The following is a 10,144-nucleotide window of genomic DNA, read 5'->3' as shown; positions in this document are numbered from 1 at the left end:
ATATTTAGCAGAGCTTCTATTCAGATTGAGACAGTCTAACCACTCATGGAACGAAGAAGGTTCACTGTTGGACCTGGCAACTGCTTTCATGATACTTTTCTTAGTATTTGCTACCAGTCTGTGGGTTTTTGTAACAACTTTACATGGCATCTATTTGCTATGACCCTTGGGAAAGCATTTTCTCATACTAGCAGAGAGTGCTAGACACCTACCCTTACAAGCTGGAAGATGGTTATAAAGCAGTCTTCTGACTGTGAGTAACCCCACTCAGAAAAGAACCATTTTCTTTCTGTTAATGCAAATAGTTTTGGTTGTCTGCCTTACCCTTCAAATAAGAGAAAATGGTATAAAATATTTGCTCATCAGTCTGTGTTCTTGGGCATTTTCAGGTTTTTTCTATTAAAGACGTTCCTAAGTGCTCAGTGGCAGTACACCAGCAGGCTAGAGCAGAATACAGCTATGTGCACAGGGGCAGGAGTGTGATCTGATTTCAGACTACAGGTGTCTACCCTTGAATGCCACATGCAGATTACAGGGAAACTTGAACTGGAGGCAAGGAAAGAAAGGTGATGAGGTTGAAGGTTTATTGTTGCCCGAGTTCATATATAGGAAAACTTCATCTAGAAACACAGAGCACTGGCTTAACCAAGCATTTTAAAATCTCTTCAGAATGACTGTCTTGGGTTAAACTTGTTTACTAGATAGGACTGATGAAGTATGAGCTGGGGCAAGAGCAGCACTATTCAGAATCTGTGTCCTGATTATAGGGCAGGACTGCAGACAACTAGATATTGTAAGTCAAGGCTTTGCTATTGCATGCCATCAAGTCTTCTCATCCATCTTTCCTTCATAAAAAAGTGATGGAACTGACCCCCAGGATTCAGTGCAGTTCCTTGACTGAAATCCTCTCGCTCTCTCCTTAAGGGGGAAGTGCTCACATAAAGTGACACTGAAAGTGGTGTGACTCTTTCAGATTCAAACTGGAGTTCTAGGAGGGCAGGAATGCTTTGCTGTGACACACAGAACATCCTCTGTGGCATATGTTGCCTTTACTTCAGGCCATGAAATTCTGGCATTTTTGCCGTATAAATGCAACAGCTGGCATTCAGACAGGAATCATTTAAGCTTTGGATGTCTTACTTATAAGAACACAATGCAGCGTGTTCAAATACTGATGTTTATACGTGGTATGAAGCATGGCATTTTTATTAGCATCCTCTAAAAATCAACTGAAAATTTTCTGATTGAAAATGAGATGATATGGTCACCTCAGTAGGTAGAAAGATGACTTGAGACAAGACGTAAAGCAATGGTTGGAGTGTTGCTGTTGGTACTTCCAGAGGTGGCAGAAAGCAAAACTGCAGAACTGAGTTAAAAGAATGGGAAAAGAAGAATGAAAATAGTTTATCCAAAGTTTTGTAAATGAGGATCAGAACCATGCTGTGAAAGTCAGAAGCCACACTAGTGGACAGCAAAAGATGGTGACAGTGTATTGCACAGTTACAGTGTTATGCAAATGCATAAGTAGAGATAAAGACAAAGATGTTGTTATGCTTTAGGAAACACCTAAACGTGAAGGGGAAGATAGAGGAAGCAGGGAAGGATCACAGTCTTAAAAGGGAGGAAGTTTCATACAGGGAAACATGTGGATGAGAAGTGTGGCCTAGTGGGGTTAGTAGATGGCACTGTTAGTAAACATGGGTCTGTAACACCAGATGCTGCACAGGTCATTCTGCTTTCCCAGGGTGCAGATGCCCTGTGATGGCAGTTAGCTACAGCTCTGAAAACACAGTTAAAGTCCAGAGATCACTCTGGAAGCACACTGGCTTTCCCCAACATACAAGGCAGCTGTATGCTCTATCAGCTTCCTCTCTATCACGAGTGATACCAGCGACATTGACTGTCGACTGTCATTAAGTATTTCTTCTGGAGCAGCTTTGGGCTTCTCTACAGCTAGAAAATGCAGATAATCTTCAAGCACAAGCCTGGTTTCTTGTCTTCCAGCTGTTTCCCATTAAGATTGTCCATTTCTGTCTGATAACAACACTGGACTTCCTTGCTTTTGTGACTGCATAGAGCTTTGAGTGCTCGGGAAGAATGATCCAGCCTCTCTAGTTGGCTTGTCCTGTGACCCAGTTGGCTATTCCTTCCATAAATTCTTTTAATAGCAGTCAGATCCGAGCACTCCCTTAATACTGGAGCAGACTCCTGCACCTGTGTCCTTCCTGCTAACCTAGTAAAGGTAGAAGTGCTTAATGCCATCTGAAGGTAAAATTGATGATGGCTTTGCACCTAGTATAATCTCCTTTGATTCATGGTGAACTAACCTTCAAAGCAGTTAACTCATTTGCTATTTGTACTGTTTTTCCCCTCTAAGCATAAGTAGTGTCCAGCTAGGCTACGTTTACACAATAACCAACCCAGCCAGCTTAGAAAAAGGCCACACCTTTCCTTGAAGTGAACTAAAACACTTAGTGCACCCTTCATCCTACTCACAGTCACTCCTTCTAGTAACCATCTGCTTTGCAATGTGGTTCTACAAGCAGTTAGTTTCAGTTAGAGATGTAAGCCTGTGGAAGTCTCACATTTATACTGTGATCACTGTGTTCTTCTGTTAAGAAGCAGTTACTAAGACTGGAAATGAGACTATTGGAACAATAGCAGCCTAGAAAAGTCTCAAGATGCCTCAGTGTCCTCCAAGATTGTGGGGTCTGACTTACTACAAGTTAATATGCATGTACAAGTTAATATCTACATGCTGTATGCACACCTGAGATTCAGTTACTTCAGTTACTTCAAAGTAGCTTCAGTAACTCCTTCAGTTACTTCAAAGGAGCTATAGTAAAAATGTGTATCAATCTGGCATCCACAACATTAAACACTGCAAAAACATGAAGTGGATTCTGCAAGTACTTCAGAATTCAGAAGCCATTTAGCATTAAAAGGAGATTCTGAGTTTTAGCTGTATATTGTGTGTATATATATATATATATATAACAAATAAAAACAAACTTTCACTTTCTACAAACATCCTATAGATGACCATAGTCCTTGATCACAGAGCACAGTCAAACTTCTTCACTTAACAGCTGCCCAGTCTACATGTACTGGAGTTGTGATCAAGAGTGACTAGATGAAACAAGAGTTTATTAATTACTTTATAAAAGAATTTTTATTTAACAGTAGGCCATCTCAGTAAATTAAGTTGATAGAAGTAACTAATTTCAGCAGCAATGGAGCCAAGTACCTGGTAAGTTCATGACTTGACTTCAGTTTCTTCTACTTGAGGTACTGTATCCCAAACTGGTTCCTTAATGTGTTCAGGTACTTTCTCTATCTTAGTCTAAAAGGGAAGCAAAATAACCATATATGATACCAGCTGATTAACACCTAACTACTTTGCTTTATTTAGTCTGGTTTGAGATAGGCACCAGATTAGAAATGCCACCTAGTGACGTTTTCAAGCAATGCAGCCTCTCTACTGTTCCCAATAGTTTGAAGATGCTCCTTCCAAACTAAACACGTTTCCTCTGCTGATGCTAAAGACTTAGGTAATTACTGGTACTTGCACCTAGACGTAGTCTCATAACAGTTAATAATGTGAGGTGGAAACTTACCTTTTTTACTTCCATGGCCACCCCTTCGGGTAAGTTTCGTTGCACATACTCCAAGTAAACTGCAGCGGTACTGCCCGTTATGTATTTTAACTGAAACAGAAGTAATGTTCTTTTAATGAGCTACTATTATTAATATTACAAACAGAACACAAACAACGTCTGCCCAAGCCTCTCTAGCTCTTGCTATGGGACCAAACATCTTACAGGATGGCAGCTGCCATAACACTGAACACAGGCAGTTGAGCTGTTCAAAACTCTCACACAAGTAGGAAGTAGTTATTTCATTCCACAATGCACTAATTATGAGGGAAGGGGTGGATCATAACACTGCACATATCAGACAAAATTAATTACAGGTTATGCAAAAACTACTGGCTTCTGTATACTCTCAAAGTTCACGCTTATTAGAAATCCTGGAACTCCAGAATTTCATTGAATTATTGATTTTCCAGTTTCTCCTGGATAGCAAAGCCAGTGCTTATGGTCTGTGGGCAGCCATTTGTACTGCATGAATGTCTGGGGACTTCAAGTCTCATTCTGCTAAGCACTGTTTCAGTAAGAAACCCAGTAACCAAAAAATACAGGCAGTAAACCTTTCTTCTAAGAAAGTCGACCACAGCTGCATTCTAAACCATACACGAGTCTGTGTCATCAGCCATAGAGCTGGTGGTTTGTATACACTTCCTTTCTTGTATTTCCCCCACGCAGTTCTACTTCACCACATGATGCTGGCATATGGCAAAGCCATGCATTTTCAAAAACAACAGACAAACTCATAAAGAAGAGAACCCTTGGTGACTAGTAATGGCAATGATTTAGCTGCATCTTGCTCTCATCCCACTGATTCTTGGACAGCAAGGACATAAAACATATTGATAACCCTCCATTCTACCTTTTTTTAATCATTCCTTCAGCTGTTAAGATGTCAAAATCAGCCTTTTAATCAAAAAATTATGTTGGCTCTACATTCAGAATAACTTGTGTTACATTAGCTATACCTAGGTCAGCTCTTCTATGCTATTCCTTGCACTCTCCTCCCCAGCCAAGTAACCAGGAGGTTTGTGTTCACTTTTGAACTAACATCTGTTAACATATTTGAATTGTGTTCCTAGAACATACTTATTTTTGCTCTTTTTCATCTTTCTTACCTCCAAACACAGGTAATGTGTTCTCATTTCATACTGAACTCTGTGCTTCTTGTAAATATGTACAGATTTTAAGAGTGTCAACCGTTCTATCGTCTTCGGAGGGTTATATCTGAGCAAGCACAAAATGTCATATTATTTTATACTTTACATGAAGTAATACAAATTATCTGAACAATTATGCTGAAATCCTTGTTCTTATTTAGAAGATCTATATGGAAGTATTAGACACTGTTAAGTTTGTAATTAACCCACATGGGTATGGTTAATACTCGGGTATTAACCAACATTAGTTCAGGGAAGCTAAAGCACTGCCAAATATATGTAGAGTACTGTCAACACCCTTCACGTAGTTAAAATGCACTTCTACTATTGCAGTGCAGAGTATAGAACTGCTGCTGCTTTTTCATCACTGTGCTGCCATCCAAGAAGTGTAAGATTTATAATCGTGAGAAAAAATGTCATATTACACTTGTTTCTTCTGAAGAAAGCACAGAACCTGAATTACAGAAGTGACACAAGAAGCATTTGACACCACATCCCTCTACAGATCAGTTACTTACACTTTTTCAATAGAGATGCCAAGTTCTTTAGCTGCAAGCACTGCAAAATATTCATAGCTGTCCAACACAGCTCTATCGTGGCCCTTAACTAGAAGAGATAATCTCTTGTACAGTATTTCTGGCTCATCTGAAACAGATACCTGCATTTTGAAAGAAAGGACACAAGTTACTACTCCACGCTCCCCTTAGCTGGCACATGCCCCACACATTCGCTTAGCCTGGGTGCCCCATTTGTAAAAGAAGAAAAAGGCCCCCCTGCTAGCTGCTTATTTTAGTTTATCTGCAAAAAGCTGGCAGTAATACCTTGATGGACACTCTTATCAGGGAAAACAGAAGTGTGAAGAGCTACCCAACCTCTGAACATTTAGATCAAATTTTTTGATCAGAAAAAGGAAGTGAATGCCAGATAAGGAGGACAACACTAGCAAAGGCAAGAATGAAACGCGGTGTTAAAGCAACTCTGGAGCAGCAACATTTGTATTTTAAACAGCAGCGTGAGCATACCTCAAATTCTCAGACTTCATTTGGATACGGACAGTAACTAGAACATTACCAACAGTAAGCATAAGTCTCACTTTACTAAGTCAGTAAGTTACAGTTCTTTCGACTTTCAATTTCTGTTGGCCTGGACTACTGATCATCTGAAAAACCTTGATGTGTGCAAGAAGCACAGGCTGTCCCACAGGTTTACTCCCAGTTTACAGTTTAGCACAGTAAATCCAGCATGTACTAGACACAGTAGGAAGGCTGGGTCTGTACTTTAGATCTAGTACTGCCTTTACATTGTGACTGGCTTGCATATGTCATACAGACTGAGCGTGTGTTTCCGGCATCCTCCTCAAAGTCAAGGCATTCAGATTCTAAAAGCAAGATAACCAGCTCATGCCTTCATAAACTTCCCACCTCCTCAGCCCTGGGCTCCCAGCTTCCAAGCCAGAGACAAAGGCCTTAGCCTAAGATACTGCAGGCACTGAACTGAGTGTGGCCAAAAAGATGGTATTTCACAGAGTTACAGCTTCACTGAAAACAAGAACAGTGATTAAGAGGCAACTGTGGGCTACAGAATCTTGCTGGGCAAGGGAGGGGATATCTCAAAATACCAATAATCTAAATTTCTTTCTTTATGGCAAATTTGACGTCACTAAGACAGACCTTTAAAAAGCTGCAATAAAGGAAGTTTTTCTGTCTGCCCTCTTTATTACTCAGACAACATACGAAATACCCTTCTATAAAACACTTACCAAAGGATTAGTCTTAGGCTCCTGTGTATCAACATGGGATCCAGCCAGTCGTGCTCCCAGGTTGGAGTTTCTACAAACACGGTAATGGGAAAGCATAAAGGTAAGTTGTTAAAGTCAGGTATTTTTCAGGATTGTGGATGAGAAGCAGAAAGGAGGGCCTTTTATACTTACAGAAGAAAACACTGCTTTTGCATAATTCTGCTTGCATAACCGACAGGAAAAGCTGATCCCTGTATAAAACAAATAGGTAATGTTGGGTTTTTTTCCCCAGCTGTAAATGAGCTGGTTAATACAGGTTTATCAAAGATTACTTTTTTGCACACCAGAGCATAACCCATTCCTAGGCATTGATCTGCCAAACTAGAAAGTCTGCTTTATCAGAAAATGCCAGAAAACAGAAGTATAGAAATGTATTTTATTATACAACAGCACCTAAAAAAAGGGAACACATTAAGGGCACAGTGCAACAGAAAGTTCCTTGTGATTTTGAAAACTTGTTCTTTTGAAGAAAACATTTAAAACCTTCTAACAAGTAAATGAGCCATATTTAAAAGATAACATGATTTTTTTCTGTGTTAAAAGGGGAATACAACTGTTAATCAAGAGGTAACATTACTGTCTTTCATACTAAAATAATGGCTGCCTTCTGAACATTATGTGGCTTCCAGCTCCCTTCCACTAATTCTCAATTTGGCAAAGTTACAGACTACTTAAGGGAAAGAAAAAAAAAAGGTGGGGGAACCAGAACTCTCTCTTGCTTAAGAGAAACTCAGGGCTGCAGCAGAATGCTGAAGCAAAATTAGCTACTTATCCAGCCCCTTGCTACTCTTATTTAGCAGGTGGCAGAGTCACAGCTTAGAGAGAGCAGACACATATCCCACACATTAGTTATGTAGGTGGCTGTATGATCAAAACATCAGAAAGCAGCCAAAACTGACACTTTTCCAGGTAAACTCAATTTAGTAGCTCATGGGTATGAGTAACTATAGGATGCTATTAGGTCCCGTGTCTTCTCCAGTATGCATTATATATTAATTATAGATCAGAAGTTAATGAAAGTGTTTTCTGAAATCATTGTGCCTCATTTGCTATTTATCCCACAAATTCTGCATCCAGTGAGGAAGACGACAGCAGGAAGAGTGTCCCATTTACAAAGCAGCCTCTTGTCTGGAGAGCACAGCTCAGTGTCTCCCCTTAGGCAAGCCTTCCAAATCCAGATGCTCACAGACAAGTGCTGGTGTTACATTCTTAAGTGTGTGACCCAATAAGCACCTTCAGGAGTACAGAACATTTGCCACTATAGTTGATAACCGTTCCAAATGCTTCAAAGTTCACACTGGGAACTACTTGAGCCTTAATACCTAAAACTAACAAAAACACGTCTGATAAAATTATCATGTTCTCTGCACCTCAATTCTCTATCTCTGAAGTGAGAACACTGCCTCCCTTTCATTCAACACCAATATGAAGTACACTAACATCATCAGCTGACATCACTTTAGGGAGCAGACAGGCCCATGAGCATTAAAGACCATATTCAGTGTAGGGCAACTGTGAGTGAAGGACTTGGCACAGAACCTGACCCCTGATGACAGATGTAAGACTACTGGTTGGAATTGTAACTAAAAGCAGTATCCCTCTTTTGTGTGTGTGTGTACACAGTCTGTCCTATGTATTATTTTACTTCTAACTGCTTTACCTTATGACATGGATTTATTACTTGCATGCAAATGTATGTACTCGTATCATATTGTATTATGTGGCTTTGGATACAAAAATTTCAGTCTTTATCACATGATCATAAATAAAACAAAGGGTAATGATGTTCTACCCCACAGACTAAGCTCCACAGCCTTTATAACTTTCCATGACTGTGCACAGTATTCCCACCATTTCATCTCCTTTTGTTACTAGTTATGCACGTAGGCACCAAATAAAAAGTTCTCCTAAACTAGATTAGAGGTGTTCTGTGCAGTTTTGACAAAATGACATGATGAGCACCCCAGGTAGCAAAGATGGCATTCAGCAGGCAATAAAGCATATTTTCACAGAACCCCAGACTGGTTTGTGTTGGAAGGGGCCCTAAAGTTCATCCAGTTCCAGCCCCCAGCCACAGGCAGGGACACCTTCCAGTAGAGGTGCTTGGTCCAAGCTCCTGTGTCCAACCTGGCCTTGAGCACTACCAGGGATGGGGCAGCCACAGCTTCTCTGGGCACCCTGTGCCAGCGCCTCAGCACCCTCACAGGGAAGAGCTTCTGCCTAAGAGCTCAGCTCAGTCTCCCCTCGGGCAGGTTCAAGCCATTCCCCTTGTCCTGTCCCTACAGGCCCTTGTCCCAAGCCCCTCTCCAGGTTCCCTGCAGCCCCTTTAGGCACTGGAGCTGCTCTGAGGTCTCCCTTTCAGGAGCCTTCTCTTCTCCAGGCTGCCCCAGCCCAGCTCTCTCAGCCTGGCTCCAGAGCAGAGCTGCTCCAGCCCTCGCAGCATCCCCATGGCCTCCTCTGGACTCGCTCCAACAGCTCCACGTCCCTCTGGTGCTGGGTTATTTTATCAGCTTCCTTCACTCTCTGGTTTAAACATACAACATGCACTCTTGCTAATGGCCATCACAGTAGGTAAAAAGGACAGTCAGACTGCACCGCTTCCAGAATTCCATCTCCCGCGTGAAACAAGGCCTTGCACAAAACAAAATTACCCTTCTAATGCAAAACAGCCTTCATTTTGTTTGGGTGTCAGATTCTGGAGTACCCACATGCCTGAACGGTAAGCAAGTCCAGAACAGAGCACATATATGGATAGAAAGAGGTTAGGGCTTCAGAACATGAACAAGAAATCCCCACTGTAAACTCTTCTCACCTTGAAAGCAAGCCATCACTCTTGAGAAAACAAAACCAGCAGAAAACACTGGTAGTGTAAGTTTTCCTTTTTTGGTCTTTTACATCATAGCTTCAAGAGCTGAAACTTTACAGACAGATGGGCTTCGCCTGTTTCTATATGTGTGTTACACATATAAATCACAGTCAATATAATACTGATATGCATCTGCATCCAGCATTTAAAAGGCTTGGACTAGATGAGCGTTGAACCCAAACTGTTCTAGGACTCTGTGACTTCCAATCTACGTCTAATTCACCCTCCCTTACACCGACTGCCGCAAAACCGGCCTGCAGAACAGACTTCTGAGGACCGATATTGAGGGGAAGAACCACATCCCCAACCCTCCCACAGCCAAAGGGAAGCCACCTCCCCTGCCCGACGGAGCCCAACGAGGCTCTCAACCCCGCGGCTGCTCCAATTCCCTTTTCCCCCTCAAGCGTGAAGACGCTGAAGGAAAAGATGAAGGAGAACCGGGCTCACTCATCCCCCTTCCCACCTCACCTGGCACAGCCTCCGGCACAGCCATCGCGCCGCCATCTTGCCTCCGCCCCAACCCGACGACCATAGCGAGCGACCCGGAAGGAGAAGGGCGGCCTCATCCGGCACTTCCGGGAGGGGGGTCACTGCGGCAGGCGCGTTCCGGGGCGGGGAGGCGGGTTGGGAGCGCGGATGGCTCCGTGCAACTGGTACGGAGCCCTCAGCTCGC

At 42.2% G+C, this 10,144-nt stretch overlaps 1 protein-coding gene across 2 annotated transcripts; it reads right to left on the bottom strand.

Moving 5' to 3' along the window:
• Window positions 1-1,906: 1,906 nt before the first annotated feature.
• MRPS10 (mitochondrial ribosomal protein S10) lies at window positions 1,907-10,063 on the bottom strand. 2 transcript variants are annotated; one of them, XM_061348337.1, is made up of 8 exons: window positions 9,940-10,063; window positions 6,738-6,796; window positions 6,567-6,636; window positions 5,326-5,465; window positions 4,766-4,874; window positions 3,618-3,707; window positions 3,248-3,343; window positions 1,907-2,233 (listed from the first exon to the last, which is right to left on the bottom strand). In XM_061348337.1, the coding sequence occupies exons 1-7, from the start codon at window positions 9,973-9,975 to the stop codon at window positions 3,257-3,259; spliced, it is 591 nt and encodes a 196-aa protein (XP_061204321.1). In that variant the 5' UTR covers window positions 9,976-10,063; the 3' UTR covers window positions 1,907-2,233; window positions 3,248-3,256. The 2 variants fall into 2 exon arrangements, with proteins under 2 accessions (XP_061204321.1, XP_061204320.1); XM_061348336.1 differs by lacking the exon at window positions 1,907-2,233 and having other exon boundaries at window positions 3,129-3,343.
• Between the last annotated feature and the right edge of the window lie 81 nt (window positions 10,064-10,144).

This window comes from Neopsephotus bourkii, unplaced genomic scaffold (genome assembly GCF_033783945.1).
Source record: "Neopsephotus bourkii isolate Nb327-2 ecotype Australia unplaced genomic scaffold, CSIRO-AGI_Nbou_v1 NB_354, whole genome shotgun sequence".
Taxonomy (NCBI): Eukaryota; Metazoa; Chordata; class Aves; order Psittaciformes; family Psittacidae; genus Neopsephotus; species Neopsephotus bourkii.
The sequence above is the reverse complement of the archived record's forward strand: the minus strand, read 5'-3'. Positions and strand labels throughout refer to the sequence as shown.

Excerpts from the sequence above, each read along its gene's own strand:
- MRPS10 (XM_061348337.1), bottom strand. The coding sequence starts at position 9,975 with ATGGCGGCGCGATGGCTGTGCCGGAGGCTGTGCCAG. Across the intron at positions 6,797-9,939 it reads TGTGCCGGAGGCTGTGCCAG|GGATCAGCTTTTCCTGTCGG; the intron begins GTGAGGTGGGAA and ends TGTTTTATACAG. Across the intron at positions 6,637-6,737 it reads CAAAAGCAGTGTTTTCTTCT|AAACTCCAACCTGGGAGCAC; the intron begins GTAAGTATAAAA and ends CCGTGTTTGTAG.